Here is a 16297-nt window from a genome sequence, read left to right on the forward strand (position 1 = left end):
GCACATTTCTTTTTAGCTCAATAATACTCCTTTGGACATACTGTCTACTTTGTTTTATCTATTATTATTAATATTATTTTATTTATTTTTGAGACAGAGTCTCACTCTGTTGCCCAGACCCGAGTGCAGTGGCGCAATCATGGCTCACTGCAGCCTTGAACTCCCGGGCTCAAGCGATCCTCCCACCGCAGCCCCCCATATAGCTGGGATTACAGGCACATACCACTATGCCTGGCTAATTTTTAACTTTTTGTAGAGACAGGGTCTCACTAAATTGCCTAGGCTGGTCTCAAACTCCTAGGCTCAAGTGATCCGCCCATCTCAGCCTCCCAAAGTGCTAGGATTACAGGCATGAGCCACTTTTGCCAGACCTATCTATTATTATCTTTTAGAATATTTGAAGATGAGGTAGTACTTTCCTGTATCTTTACACTGTAAGTATCAACTATCTCTTTTGTCTGCAGCTTAGTCTGACTAAAATCCCAATCATGTTCCCGAAATCCGTGGCAGTGCTCCACAGGAAAGCGCTCTGGGTACCCAGGCTGTTGGAAGTGGAGCTTGACTGCCCCTAGACAGGCCATGTGAACTTGCAGCACACAGCACTGTGGCTTGAGGATCTGATGGTGGTTATCTCTGTGAGGAAGAGCAGTGTAATGAAGCTGCTGTGGCTTTTAAAAATTTTTTATTTTACTTTATTTTTTTGAGACAGGGTCTGGCTCTGTCACCCAGGCTGGAGTGGAGTGGCGCGATCTCAGCTCACTGCAGCTTCCACCTCCTGGGCTCAAGCCATCCTCCTACCTCAGCCTCTCAAGTAGCTGGGACGACAGGCACACACCACCACACCCAGCTAATTTTTGTATTTTCCTGTAGAGACAGGGTTTCGCCATGTTGCCCAGGCTGGTCTTGAACTCCTGAGCTGAAGCAATCTGCCTGCCTTGGCTTCCCAAAGTCCCAGGATTATAGACATGAGCCGTTGCACCTGGCCTGTTGTGGCTTTTAAACAGTTTTAATCTCAGATCTTTTCATCAACTTAATTTTTTCTAACTTCGTTCTCCCCTAAAATCTGTCACACTATGGCCCAATTGCTTCCAACTTATTCTTTCCTAGCCATCAGACCCAGCAGGCAGGTATGTGCCTTTGAGTGATGTTTCTGTGTGGACAGTTTAGAACCATAACGCAAACTCACAAATTGTCTTTTTTTCTAATGAAAATTCTTCAGTTCAACAAAATAAGATTTGGGAGATGTTTTTCCCTGGGGATTAAATGACTGCATGTAGGAAGTTCCTTCTATCAATATAGAAGTTTGTCACTGATAAAGTTTGTTCCCCTTCCTGCTTGAGTACTTTCTAGCACGGTACAGCTTATTTAAAGGGATAAAACACTATGTATCACTGAAAATATGTTTATTTTAAAGGGATGAGGCTGGGCACGGTGGCTCACACCTATAATCCCAGCACTTTGGGAGGCCGAGGCAGGTGGATCACTTGAGGTCACGAGTTTAAGACCAGCCTAGCCAACACGGTGAAATACTGTCTCTACTAAAAATACCAAAATTAGCCAGGCATGGTGGCATGCATCTGTAATCCCAGCTACTTGGGAGGCTGAGGCAGGAGAATTACATGAACCTGGGAGGCGAAGGTTGCAGTGAACCAAGATTGCGCCACTGCACTCCAGCCTGGGCGACAGAGCAAGACTCTGTCTCAAAGAAAAAAAAAGGATGAAAAAATACATTTTACAGAAACGAATAAATAGTTCAATATAAGTAGGTTATCAGAGACTTAAAATAATGGACAGAAGAGAAGATGATGATATCTGTTGGCTCACCACCATTGGATGAGGAATGATACACAAAGCCCTGAAGCCAGTAGTTGAAATATGACATGTATTTATAATATGGCATATTATTATTTAGAGATGGGGTCTTGCTATGTTGCCCAGGCTGGACTTAAACTCCTGGGCTTAAGTCACCCTCCCCCCTTAGCCTCCCAAGTGGCTGGAATTACAGGTGTGCACCACCATGCCTGGCTTAATGTGCCGTATTATTTGCCTTTGCCGTGGCTCCTAGAATTTGATTATCTTGCATGTGGAATTAGACAGTTATTTGGAGGCAATTTAATATTGTGATATTTGCATCTTATACTGAAAAATCAATACCAAAGAAAACTGCTTGGGACCCTTTGCTATGTCATAGACTGTAAAACCGACTATAAGAATAACTTAATTTCTTGTCAAGTAAATTCTTCTAAGTTAAGTAAATGCCTGTGAAATATTGTTTTGTAACAAAAGGCCTATTGCCAATGTTTGGAGTTTGACTTCATTGATCTGAAGGATGTGGTTTGAAGGCTATTTCTTTTCCCTCTTAGATAATGAGAAAGTTAGACAGCTGCTTCTGGAGGGTGTGCCTGTGGAATGTACGCATAGCTTTATCTGGAACCAAGATATCTGTAAGAGTGTCACAGAGAATAAAATCTCGGATCAGGTAACTAATAGTGTAAGGGTTATTGGTAAAGTCATGAATGACAGGTTAAATATATCATTCTAGAGACCATAAAAAGTTATTCATACTTCATAGAATTCCATAGACTTTCTTTTGTTTTCAAACAAGTTGTTGATCCCTGACTCATGATATGTACTGTGATTTTCTTCTGTTCTTAGGGATAATCTAAGCATAAGGATAGGGATCTAAGAATAAGATAAGGATCTTGTCTATTATCCAAGGATAAGAATCTAAGAATAAAGATACATACTGTGATTTTTTTCTGTTCTTAGAGATAAAGTAAGAATAATCTCTAGAAAATGTTAATACAAGGACTTTTTCTTGAAATGATGATCTCATGGTTGAAATATGTTTTTCTTTTATTGTTTTCTTTTCCCTTAGATGTTCTCTGTCTTTAATTTTACTATGACTGGGGACCTTCCAGGGCCAGACATTGTGTAAGATGCTGGGATAGATGACTTAGATGTGGTCAAAGAAGTACAGGGCACTCAGGAAACCTCTAGAAGGGGTACTGAGCTCAGATGAGAAAAATGAGGCCAGCCTCCTGATGGAAGAGCAGGCATTTGAACTGACTCTCAGATGGGAGCCAGAAGTCACCAGACTTCTTGGGGGCAGGGTCAAGGTTTCAGTGAAGATAAGATTGCAGGAAGTAAGAAAAGCATGTGCAGGAGCCCAGGCAAAAACCAGGAAGACTCTACAAGTGGATCAGGAGCTAGGAATCAGGAATGGGGTGAGAGAGGAAGCTGAAGACACAAATGGGGCTACAGCATGAAAGACCTTGAAGCCTTTTCAGGATTTGGACTGGAGATGTGGGACACCCTTGAAGGTTTTAAGGTTGGCTGTGACATGATGAGATTTCACTCTGGCAGCAGTGTGGGGTTGGAGATGTGGGGTGAGGAAGCTGGAGAGAGACTGTGGGTTGGATGGCCTTAAAAAAACCCTTGAAATATTCTAGGTATGACATAATGGGGGCCTGAATTGTGGCAGTGTGGCTAGAGTGGAGAGGGTGATGTTTAACGCATATTCCTGGAAGGTGAAATTGACAAGGCTTGGTGGCTGGTTGGAAGATAGGAGGTAAGAAAGGAGGAGGTGTGTCGATTAGGTCCTGATATTCTAGCTTGGATTTAGAATTTCAGCTAAAAGAGAGCCAGAACCATGTCTTACTTGCTCAGTGATGTATTTCCAGGTTCTAGAAAAGTGTGTGGCACATAGAAGTGCTCAGTAAATATTTGAATGGCTGAATGAATGGAGTGTGTGAATTGTGGTGTCATTCAGCTAGGTGAGGAATATAGGAAGAGAGCAAATACAGTGGGAAGGGTGATGAGTTCAATCTTGAGCTTGAGGGGTTGTGGGACTTCCCAAGAGCAGAGGTCCAGGAGACAGGTTTTGATCCCGGGAGGAAAAGTCGGGGCTAAAGAGATATAGTTTGGAATTACTAACACATAGATGGTAGTGGAAACTCCGAAAGTGGAAAAGAAGAATCAGGATTGGACCTGGCTTGAAGAGCGTTCATGAGGTAGCAGTTAGACTATGGCCTGGAGGCAGTCTCTTGCATAGTTTTTCTAAACAGTGATAGCCCTCTTACCTACCTGTTAATCTCTTTTTACAGCTCCAAGAAAAGTCTGAAAGGATGTTATCCACCCCCTACATTCCCCTTAACAATAATTTTAAACATCTTCTATTTAATTCTTTAAGATCTGATGAGCAATTTTCTCAAGAGCCAGTGCATTTCTCTAGTTGCCCATCCTTGAGAAGGTGTCACTTAATTGTTTATATCTTTTTTACTTCATGACACCAAATCTTAATCAAAATCAATGTAAGGACAGAATATCAACATACAAGATTAATCTTGATATAAGAGATCAGCAGAATGAATACTGATAATGAATGATATAAGATAATTTCGCATTTCTGCCTAAGCACTTGTATAGAGGAAAATATCTGTAGGAGGAATACCTTATACTTAAAATGGCTCACATTTATTTATTTAGAACGTTTTTCTCTTGCTTTTTTAAAAGAGCATTAAACTTTCTAAAGCTGCTTATAGGGAGACCCAGGAGGATCTCCCAGAAGACTAGGGCTATTTGTCTTGAATTATTTTCTTCCACTTTAGGATTTAAACCGGATGAGGAGTGAATTGCTGGTGCCTGGGTCACAGCTTATTTTAGGTCCCCATGAATCCAAGATACCTATACTTTTGATTCAGCAGCCAGGAAAAGTGACTGGTGAAGATCGACTAGGCTGGGGAAGTGGCTGGGATGTCCTACTCCCAAAGGGCTGGGGCATGGCATTCTGGATTCCATTTGTAAGTTACTTTTTGATTCTAACAGTTGCAATATTTAAAATACATTCCTAATAAATGCTAAGTACTCAAAATGTTCCAGACTTTATGTACAACTTAGGAGGAATTGAGTGGTATATTTCTGCCCTTAGAGCTGTAGTCCTGGATACAAGATACTTCATACATATAGTCCCTGGAGCCAGGTTCTCATTATAAGACCTGTGCTGACATACCGTCAGTTGTTGAGGTTTTTAAAGTGGCCTGATATTCGAATAGTAGTGGCAACAAAAATGTTGAGGTATTTGATTTGAAGAAATTTGTTATAAGTTTAAAAGCAAAGGACTTAACTTTTACAGATGGATAGAATACTTTTTTTTTGTTTTTGAAATGTTAACTCTAACCATATACTCCTATTTATCAACTGCAGCTAAAAATTTTATTAGAATTGAATGTGTCTTTTTTTCCCTGGTTATTTCAAATATTACTTTGAAGGCTGGGTGTGGTGGCTCACTCCTATAATCCCAGCACTTTGGGAGGCTGAGGTGGGCAGATCACTTAAGGTCAGAAGTTTGAGGCCAGCTTGGCCAACATGGTGAAACCCCATCTCTACTAAAAATACAAAAACTAGCTGGGTGTGGTGGTGTGTACCTGTAATCCCAATTCCTTGGGAGGCTGAGGCATAAGAATCCCTTGAACCTGGGAGGCGGAATTTCAGTGAGCTGAGATCATACCACTGCACTCCAGCCTGGGCGACAGAGCGAGACTCTGTCTCAAAAAAAAAAAATAAATAAAAAAAAATAAATAAAATAAATAAGTAAATAAATAAATAAATATTACTTCGATTCTAGAGAGTGTAAAAGGCATGTGAGACTTTTAGATTGATGCCGGTAATTAATTTTTAGCATGCCTAGTGCAAGGGACATCCAGTTAATCATTCAGGAGTAGGAATATTTAAAAATAATCCTACTTAATTTTTTACTATGAGGTGCTTTCAAGCATACAAAAAAGAATAGATGCTGATATACTGAATGCCTGTGTGCCATTTACCCGCCATCCGGCTTAAGAAATATAACATTACAGATGCATTGATGCACTCTGTGTACCTCTCTCCAGTTTCATTTCCCTCCCTCCTTTTAAAATAATCACTGCTGATTTCAGTGTTTGCTACTACCATGCATGTTTTTATAGCTTTATTAAAGTATGTTTGTATCCCACAATAAAATAACTATTTAGACTTGACATGTTTTTAAAGTATATACCTTACCGTATATATGATTTTGCAACTTGCTGTATTCACTTGGCATTGAGATTCTTTTCCATATTGGTTAATGAAGCATGACGAAGCTCGATTTCATTCATTTTTACTATTGCATGGTAATCCATTGTGTGTATTTCTATCCATTCTCCTTTTGAGGGGCATTTAGGTTGTTCCCATTTTCCCCCATATAAACATTAAGCAATTCACTTTAAGTTGGTAGACTGACAGTATCTTTTTGACATTTCTTTTAGATTTATCGAGGTGTGAGAGTCGGAGGGTTGAAAGAGTCTGCAGTGCATTCTCAGTATAAGAGGTCGCCTAATGTCCCAGGCGATTTTCCAGACTGCCCTGCCGGGATGCTGTTTGCAGAAGAGCAAGCTAAGAATCTTCTTGAAAAGTACAAAAGGTAAGAAACTGGCTTCTCTAGTTTGATAATGTATTAAGGAAAAGAGAAGTGCCTGCTTATATTGGTATCCCAAACATTAGGATGGCTTTGGTAATTTCATAGACTTTTCAGTGAGTTCAACATTACTGAGAAATAATTAAGAAGATATTACTTAAGTGAGGAGATTGTCTTATATCTATTTGGCTTTTGTAGGCCCATTTTGGTTATAAATCCTTCTGTTTGTTATTTATTTCTATCAATAATGATGTACACTTAAACTTGGACATGAGTCTCAGACACTTGTTAATAGATTTCTACTACCAACCCGTCTCTCCCTCCAAAATGGAAATTGTGTTTTTAAAACTTATTATAGAAGTAATATATAGTTATCAAAATTTAATTAAACTATGAAAATATATAAAAAGATAAATTGGTATAGTCCTGCCATCCAGAGAGATAAGTACTGTTTGTTTGTTTTTTGAGATGGTGTTCTTGCTCTGTTGCCCAGGCTGTAGTTCAGTGGCATGATCTTGGCTCACTGAAACCTCTGCCTCCTGGGCTCAAGCGATTCTTTCACCTCACCCGTGTAGCTGAGAGTAAAGGCATGTGCCATTGTGCCTGGCTAACTTCTGTATTTTCTGTAGAGACGTGGTTTCACCATGTTGCCCAGGCTGGTCTCGATACCAATTTTCCATAGATCCACCGGCCTTGGCCTCCCAAAGTGCCAGGATTATAGGTGTGAGCCACTGCGCCTGGCCAAGCACTGTTTTTATATCTTAGTACCTATCCATTTAGACTTTTCTTTTTTCACTGGAAGTGTGGCCGATGAGGGTCATGATTTCCTTTATATTGCAAAGTATATTCTAACATTGGGAATTTGTTGCCCCCTAAATTGTAGGCTCCCAGAAGCACAGAAGCTGTCTCTCTTTATTGTGGCATTTGCAGTGTCTAGCCAGTGCCTGGTGCACAGTAGGTCTTAATAACCTTTATTTGTTGTCTGATGAATGACTGGTTGAATATTGTAGTTCCTTGATGGTGAGCTTCATGAGGGCAGAATTGTGATTTCTTGTTCATTGCTGCAACCATAACTGTAGAGACAGGCAGTCTGCCTAGCTTGCTTTTTTTTTTTTTTTTTTTTTTTGAGGCAGGATCTCACTCTGTCATCCAGGCTGGAGTACAGTGGCATGATCATGGCTGACCACAGCCTCCACCTCCCGGACCCAGGTGATCCTCACACCTCAGCCTCCTGAGTAGCTGGGACTATAGGCACCTGCCACCACGCCTGGCTAATTTTTGTAGAGATGAGGTTTTGCCATGTTGCCCAGGGTGTTCTTGAATTCCTGGGCTCAAGTGATCCACCTCCTTTGGCCTCCCAAAGTGCTAGGGTTACAGGTGTGAGCCACCCTGCCTGGCCTGTGCCTGCATTTCAAACTATTTGCTGAGTGGTGGATGAATGAGTGACTAGTGATGTATTCCTGGATTGCTAGCTTACCAGCTCTTTGAGGGCAGCAATCACAGGTTATACATCCTTGTGCCTCCCATAGTATGTAGTTGAGAGGCTTCTATCTGTTTATTAAATAATAATTAAAAATAATACTTATTTCTTACTCTTCAGAGCTTTTTATGCATGCAAATTTTCCATAGATATACATTTTTTTTAAAGAATGGTATTACATACATTATTTTGAAACCTGTCTTTTTCGTTTAACAATATGATATGTATGGTTTTACCATATCAAAAAATATGACTGTAAACCAAGTATTGACAAACTTTTTTGGTAGAGGGCCAGATGATAAATATTTTTGACTTTATGGAGCCCTCGGTCTCCATGGCAACTACTCGACTCTGCCACTGTGGCTCCAAAGCAGCTGCAGATGACACGTAAGAGAACGAGCACGGCTGTGTTCCAATCGTGCTTTATATATGGACACTCGGATTTGAATTTCCTATAATTTTCATGTGTCATGAAATATTATTCTTTTGCTTTTTCAACCATTTAAAAACGTAGAAACCATTCTTAGCTCATGGGTCATACAAAAACAGACAGCAGGCCACATTTGGCTTGTGAGTCAGCCTGCCAGCTTTGTTCAAAATGTCACTTTGAATGGTCACATGCAATTGCAGTGTGGATGTCCTGTAATTTATCAGTGGCTTTTGAGGTTATTTCTGACTTTTTGCTGTGTGTTTCTGTGAACATCTTCCTGTGTGCATCTTTATATATTTGTCTCATTTATTCCTTCATTTAACATACATTTCTTTAGAGCCTACTGTGTGTCAAACACCATTGTAGGCAGTGGGGTGACAGCAGGGACAAGGCAGACAAGTCTGTCTCTGCCTTCATGGAGCTTATATTCTTCTTTTATTTTTTGAGACAGGGTCTCGCTCTGTCACCCAGGCTGGAGTGCAGTGGTGCGATCATAGCTTACTGCAGCCTCCAACTCCTGGGCTCAAGCAATCCTCCCATCTCAGCTTCCTGAGTAGCTGGGACTGTAGGTGTGCACCACAACTCCTAGCTAATTTTTAAATTTTTTGTAGAGACAGCGTCTCGCTTTGTTGCCCAGGCTGGTCTTGAACTCCTGGCCTCAAGCAGTCCTCCCATCCCAGCCTCCCAAAATGCTGGGATTACAGGAATGAGCCACTATACCTGGCCATGTAGCTTATGTTCTTGATGGAGGCACAAGTTTCTAGGCTGGTTGGGGGTACCCAGGAGAGGGGAGGGAAGCTAAAATGTAAGAGCGAAGTCCTTGGACAAGGAAGAAGGGGTGGGATTCAGGGCGCACGTGGAGGAGGCAGCATCTGTTGGGATTGAGTTCAGTTCTTCTGAATATAAGACTGTTAGACTGCCACTGATACAGTTTAATCTTTTATTTCTTTGGCTATCTTCCAACTAGATTTACACACAGTTCTGACTCTTTTTTTTTTTTTTTTTTGAGACAGAGTCTTGCTCTGTCGCCAGGCTGGAGTGCAGTGGCGTGATCTCGGCTCATTGCAACCTCCACCTCCCAGGTTCAAGCGATTGTTTTGCTTCAGCCTGCTGAGTAGCTAGGATTACAGGTGCCCGCCACCATGCCCAGCTAATTTTTGTATTTTTAGTAGAAATCAGGTTTCACCATGTTGGCCAGGATGGTCTCGATCTCTTGACCTTGTGATCTGCCTGTCTCGGCCTCCCAAAGTGCTGGGATTAGAGGTGTGAGTCACCGCGCCCCGCCCTGGCTCTTAATCCTATTTTCCAAACCACTTTCTTTCTGTAATTCTTAAGTTGGCTAGTTCTCCTTCCTCAGAAAAATTAATATAAGGCTGTTAGACTGCCACCGACATCTGAACATGGATTTATTTAGCTAGGTTAGATTCTGCAGTGGGGGGATTAAGTAGCACACTCCTGATTGTGACTGTCTTCATGAAAAAAGAGGCACAGCTATCAGCCAGCAGTAAGAAGGGGAGAGAGGCTGTTGGAGATTTGAGGAGAGAGGAATTGTAAGCAGTTTCTGGGAGAGTGGAAGACGGAACTGAGAGGAGAAACATGGGATCTGTAAGATGTAGAGGGCGCCTACTTGAGATTTGTGTTTATAAAGGAAGACCGTTAAGAACCATCATGAGTTCTTCCTCTGCTGTGCTCTGCCACTCGGGCTGGCATGGGGTCATTGGAGAGTTGGCTGCGCCCAGGTCAGCTTTCCAGTGGAGGGAGTGGGGGTGTTTGTAGGGGAGGGACGGTGGTGTGAGCCATCTAGGCTGATGAAGAGCGAGGCGGCTGCTGCGAGCCGCAGGGAGGTGCTAGTGTAAAAGGATGGTTGGGGCATTGTTGTGGGAGGGTAAGTGGGTGGAAAACAGGAGGCATGGCTCTGAGAGCAGGATACTGACATCGCAGTTTGAAGCTGGAGCAGGTGTTGGCAGTGACCACACCTAAGGTATGAGCAGGGAGTGGGTGCTTGAGGTGGGGTGAAGTAAGACATGCAAAGTGAGGGCGGGAAGGTGACTGGTGGGTTATTGGAAGGATGACTTAGGCAGATGCTGAAGCCACTGGGAGTGACAAGAGTCATGGTGGCGCAGGGGAAGGCAGCGTGACCGTCAAGATCATTAATTGCAGCCTTGTTTGGAGGAACAATAGCTTAAAGACAATCAAAACGTCCTTTAATAGAGGACTGTCTAAATCAATTAGGGCATATTCATTCAGTAGAGTAAGATACAAGATACACAGCCTATTAAAAAGAAAGAATGAGGGAGCTTTCAGTACTGGTATAAAGTAATCAAGATATTTTGTTAAATGAAAAAAGTGAAGTTAAGCAAAAAGTACTGTACCTAGTATGCTGCTATTTGTATAAAAATAAATAAAAATAAAGAAATATGTAATATCTGCTTGTGTGTACATAAAATGTTTCTGGAAGGCTATGTAAGAAACTGATAATGATATTTATTACCTTTGTGGAGGATAGCTGGGTCACTAGAGGTCAAGAGTAAGACAGAAACTTCATGTAGCCTTGAGCTTAGAACCTCGTAAGTGTACAGGAAAATCGTGGCACAACTCTAGGGGCACCAGTTCCTTGTAGCTTTCAGGAATGGACCCCCTGGTGTGGTTCAGTGGCCACATGGGGCTACATTGTTTATTGAAGACCAAAGAAAACAAAAAAGCTTGGCCAGTAGAATTGGTTATTATTATTATTTTATTTTTTATTTTTTGGAGATGGAGTTTCGCTCTTGTCAGGATAGAGTGCAGTGGCATGATCTTGGCTCACTGCAACCTCTGCCTCCTGGGTTCAAGCGATTCTTCTGCCTCAGCCTCCCTAGTAGCTGGGATTACAGGCACATGCCACCACACCCAGCTAATTTTTTTGTATTTTTAGTAGAGACAGGGTTTCACCATGTTGGCCAGGCTGGTGTCGAACTCCTGACGTGACGTGATCCATCCGCCTGGGCCTCCCAAAGTGCTGGGATTACAAGCATGAGCCACCATGCCTGGCCTATTATTATTATTTTCTGAGACGGAGTCTCACTCTGTTGCCCAGGCTGGAGTGCAATGGTGCGATCTCAGCTCACTGCAACCTCTGCCTCCTGGGTTTAAGCGATTCGTCTGCCTCAGTCTCCCAGTAGCTGGGATTATAGGCACCCTCCACCATGCCTGGCTAATTTTTGTATTTTTAGTGGAGCTTTCACCATGTTGGCCAGGCTGGTCTCGAACTCCTGACCTCAGGTGATCACCTGCCTTGGCCTCCTAAAGTGCTGGGATTACAGGCATGAGCCACTGAGCCCAGCCTATTATTCTTTATCATATGTTTCTTGGAAAGCTTTTGTGTGTGTGTGTGTGTGTTTTAAAATAGAGATGCATTATAATGGTTATAATTATTTTAGTTTTCCAATCCTAAATTGTTCAACATTGGTTCTCCTGTATGTTTTTCCTTAGACGCCCTCCTGCAAAACGGCCCAACTACGTTAAGCTTGGCACTCTGGCACCTTTCTGCTGTCCCTGGGAGCAGTTAACTCAAGACTGGGAGTCAAGAGGCCAGGCCCACGAAGAACCTTCTGTAGCTTCATCTCCAAATGGTAAGGAGAGTGACCTAAGAAGATCTGAGGTGCCTTGTGCTCCCATGCCTAAAAAAACTCATCAGCCATCTGATGAAGTGGGCACATCCATAGAGCACCCCAGGGAGGCAGAGGAGGTAATGGATGCAGGGTGTCAAGAATCGGCAGGGCCTGAGAGGATCGCAGACCAGGAGGCCAGTGAAAACCATGTTGCTGCCACAGGGAGTCACCTCTGCGTTCTCAGGTTAGTGTCGGTGACTTCTGGGTACATTTTGGATTATTTATTTTAATATTGAAGAGGCTACAGGATGTAAGCGTTATCACTGTTTCTTTATGCAAAATCCAAGTGAATTTATAGACTTTCTGGAAGGGAAAGCCAGTCTTTTATATTTCATAGAGGGCTCAGGGAAACAGCTTAATAATATTTGATGTAAGGCATGATGCTAATTGATGAAATGATTTACAAGATTGTCATCAATAGATCTAAGCCAAGGCAGTTTTTTTCTGACATATTTTATGCAGTTTGAGCAAGGATTCTTTGCTTTAAATCACCAAATTAGATTTCTTCTAGTTCCTTTTGAATTATATGGATTTGTGTTAGAGCAGCAACCCATTAGATGTAATATAGTCCTAGCCAGAGAGGCTACTGGATACACTATGTTCTCCTCTCAGTATTGGTGTGGGCCAGGTTCTGCTTATCAGTGACCCTGCATTCTGTGCTTTGCTCTGATTTTTTTTTTTTTTTTTTTTTTTTGAGATGGAGTCTTGCTCTGTTGCCCAGGCGGGAGTGCAGAGGTGTGATCTTGGCTCACTGCAACCTCTACCTCCTGGGTTCAAGTGATTCTCCTGCCTCAGCCTCCCAAGTAGCTGGGACTACAGGTACATGCCACCACGCCTGGCTAATTTTCACCATGTTGGCCAGGCTGGTCTCGAACTCCTGACCTCAGGTGACCCACCCACCTCAGCCTCCCAAAGTGCTAGGATTACAGGTGTGAGCCACTGCGCCCGGCCTGTGCTTTGATTTTTAAAAAGTGCTTATCCCTCTAGCCTTGTGCTTACTTTTCCGTATAGTAGCCTCATAATTTCCTATCATTCTTTCTTACTTTACATGTAACAGTCCCTTACAGTTCCTTTACTCATTGAAATCTTAGTGGCTCTTTATTTTCACCCTCACTGTGATTACAATCCTAGATTCTCTCTCACTGTCTTGTTTTCCCTGCCTTCAGCTTCTTAAATCTTTAGTCCCTGAGTTTCAGAATGGCAAACACATAAAAAGAAAAATATAAGTACTAAAATGTACTACAGTGTATTTCTAATTTTTAAAAAATTGTAGTTTTGATTCTTATATAGTATAAAAGAATCAAATTAAGTCTAGCAGTGTCTAATCTTCTGATTGCATATTTTTTTCTGGAACAAAATATCCTCAAACGTATGTCTCCAACTTCATGTAGGAGTAGAAAATTACTGAAGCAACTGTCAGCCTGGTGTGGGCCCAGTCCTGAGGATAGTCGAGGAGCCCGGCGAGCTCCTGGCAGAGGCCAGCAAGGATTGACCAGAGAGGCCTGCCTGTCCATCTTGGGCCACTTCCCCAGGGCCCTGGTTTGGGTCAGCCTGTCCCTGCTCAGCAAGGGCAGCCCCGAGCCTCACACCATGATCTGTGTTCCAGCCAAGGAGGACTTCCTCCAGCTCCATGAGGACTGGCATTACTGTGGGCCCCAGGAATCCAAACACAGTGACCCATTCAGGAGCAAGATCCTGAAACAGAAAGAGAAGAAGAAAAGGGAGAAGAGGCAGAAGCCAGGACGTGCCTCTTCTGATGGCCCGGCGGGAGAAGAGCCCGTGGCTGGGCAGGAAGCTCTGACTCTAGGGCTGTGGTCAGGCCCTCTGCCGCGTGTGACGTTGCACTGCTCCAGAACTCTCCTAGGCTTTGTGACTCAGGGAGATTTTTCCATGGCTGTTGGCTGTGGAGAAGCCCTGGGGTTTGTTAGCTTGACAGGCTTGCTGGATATGCTGTCCAGCCAGCCTGCAGCGCAGAGGGGCTTAGTGCTACTGAGGCCTCCCGCCTCTCTCCAGTATCGATTTGCGAGGATTGCTATTGAGGTGTGAATGCGTGCTTGTATCCCAGCAGGGCATAGATAATACGTTATTATTGTCTGCCAAGTTCTACATGTGGAGAATCTGCTTCTGCTTTAAAATATCATGTGAAACTCCCTGGAAACAAGAATAAAAAATTATGTATTATGCAGATGATGAAATGTTTACATCATTCCAGTAATGTCATTGATTTTCATCTTTCCCTGTCCTTGCTGTAATACTTTTAAATTATTTGGCCAAAAGCTTTGTATTATGATCTCTTGGTCTGTGTAGTTGTGGCTGAAAATAATGAGAAGCTCTACGAGTTATCATCCCCTGTTTTTGTTAGAAACAAAGGGCTTGTCAGGTCTATTTGAAAAACCTCATAGTTATGTGATAAGCAACAATAGATGTTTAATGATTTCACTGTTATAGCAGAAGACAAGACAAGACGCTTGGCCTCTGTACATGAAATATAGGCTCCTGATGGACCTCATTCAATTCTGTACTGTGATTTCCATGCCGAACAACTCAAGCCTTAAAGAGAGAAATCATGGACAACTGATTTCTGCCTGTTTTCAGGCAGGCACAGTTTATGGCGTCAGTGCTAGGCTGGAATTAGAAAGGGGGGGTCTATAACGTGGACTTCCTGACTCTTTGATCTCTTTGTTGTTGACCAACACTTGATCCTACTAGTTACTTAATTTTTTTAAGTAAAAAATTATTATTATTTTGTTTCTGCAAAGATTTTCTCAAAGCCATAGAGGAGCATTTCTCAGAGTACGTTCTATGATATGTGTCACCTAAAAAAATAAGAGATTCCAAGGTCAGGTTGATATGGAAACTCTAGGTTAAATAAAGTTAAGCATTTCTTAATGAAAGAACTTCTGGAAACTTCCATGTGATAATGTGCATTGCGGATCTCTAGGAAGGAAATGATAGTGTATAGTATTTTCTAAATACTTGTGATTCCTAAAGTTCTCTTACAAGGAGCCCTTTGTAGGACCAGTGTTCTTAGGAGCGCGCTTTGGGCAGTGTGGCTGTGTAGTGCATAGCTACCTCTGCAAGGTGATAACTAAGCCGGCAAGCTGCCTTTCAACAGTCATGCAGTCACGTTGTCCACCTGAGATTCTCAACAGGGTATAAAAGGAAGGTCTCATCTTGCCTCACAGGAAGAGTGGGCTCAGTGTGGCTTTTTTCCACGTATGGAGAAACTCAGTGCTCATCTACTTTAAGTTTCCACATATGGCTTGCTCATAGCCTTGGTCCTTACCTTTCCTGCCATAACTTTCTAGAAGAGCTTAAATGGGATTTTTTTTCCTAAAAAATGTAAATATGCAGTTAGGCATTATTTTATGTAAATGCATTGGGTTTTTACTGTAGCGTTTGGCAGTAAATGGCTTTGGGGGTGATGAGGTGGGGAAGGATACGGCAGGTGGTACAGTAGTCAGGAAGTACCTGCCACCAATGAGATGTCTGATGCTTTGCCTCTCACCATGCCTCTGAATGTCTTTGGATCCAACCCAGATGAGACTGAAAAAAAAAAAAAAACAGTGTAACTAAGTGGCATCTGTAAACAGAATAAATGAAAATGTCACCTGATGTTCAGTTGTGAATATTTATTGGACCATTCCTTATTTGTTTTCTGGGCTCTCAGTCACCTCATTTGTGGCTGAGCTCACTCGATGACAGAAGTCTGAGTGTGCTGCGTGGTCACCTAACCTCATTCTGTACAGCCCTGCCTAGGGCCTGCTGCCCTGCCCTCATTATAGGGGACAGGGCACGTTTGCAGCCACTCTGCCTTGTGGGTGGTAGGTCAAAGAGCTGCGCACCAGAAAGATAGATTAGCATTTCCCAAAATGTATTCCTGGGAGTACTAGTCCCTGCAGCTGTTCCTGGAGAAAAGTGTTCTATGGCTAAATAAATATGGGAAAAGCTATATATGGTATCCTCCTATTGTGATTCACAATGAATAATTGCAGAGTCAAAGCTCTGCAAAGCTCTTTAGGAAAGAAATCTGTCTTTCAGACTCCCACACACGTACTTTTGGTTTTTGCATACCTATTGTCCAGAGAACACTAGTTTCACAGAAGATACGTTGAAAAACTAACAGACTCTGCAGAGGCAGTAAAGAATCCATGTTCCTTATGAAAAAGACTGATAGGGGAATGGCTTACTTTCTGGCAGTTGAATTGATTAGCGTGTTGATCTTGATCCTTCCAAGTGCCTGCCATGCTGTACTAGAGCTACATAGCTACCAAATAAGTGCAATGTGGCCCTTGTCCTCT

At 42.5% G+C, this 16297-nt stretch overlaps 1 protein-coding gene across 2 annotated transcripts in view; it reads left to right on the forward strand.

Moving 5' to 3' along the window:
* The window catches only part of POP1 (POP1 homolog, ribonuclease P/MRP subunit), a 42479-nt gene extending 26868 nt beyond the window's left edge, over positions 1-15611 (forward strand). For both annotated transcript variants that reach the window (XM_004047353.5, XM_055348065.2), the window contains 5 exons: positions 2364-2479; positions 4611-4802; positions 6288-6442; positions 11818-12180; positions 13388-15611. In XM_004047353.5, the coding sequence (XP_004047401.3) occupies positions 2364-2479; positions 4611-4802; positions 6288-6442; positions 11818-12180; positions 13388-14042 (1481 nt within the window). In that variant the 3' untranslated portion in view covers positions 14043-15611. The remainder of the gene's footprint in view (positions 1-2363; positions 2480-4610; positions 4803-6287; positions 6443-11817; positions 12181-13387) is intronic.
* The last annotated feature ends 686 nt before the right edge of the window (positions 15612-16297 follow it).

This window comes from Gorilla gorilla, chromosome 7 (genome assembly GCF_029281585.2).
Source record: "Gorilla gorilla gorilla isolate KB3781 chromosome 7, NHGRI_mGorGor1-v2.1_pri, whole genome shotgun sequence".
Classification (NCBI taxonomy): Eukaryota; Metazoa; Chordata; class Mammalia; order Primates; family Hominidae; genus Gorilla; species Gorilla gorilla.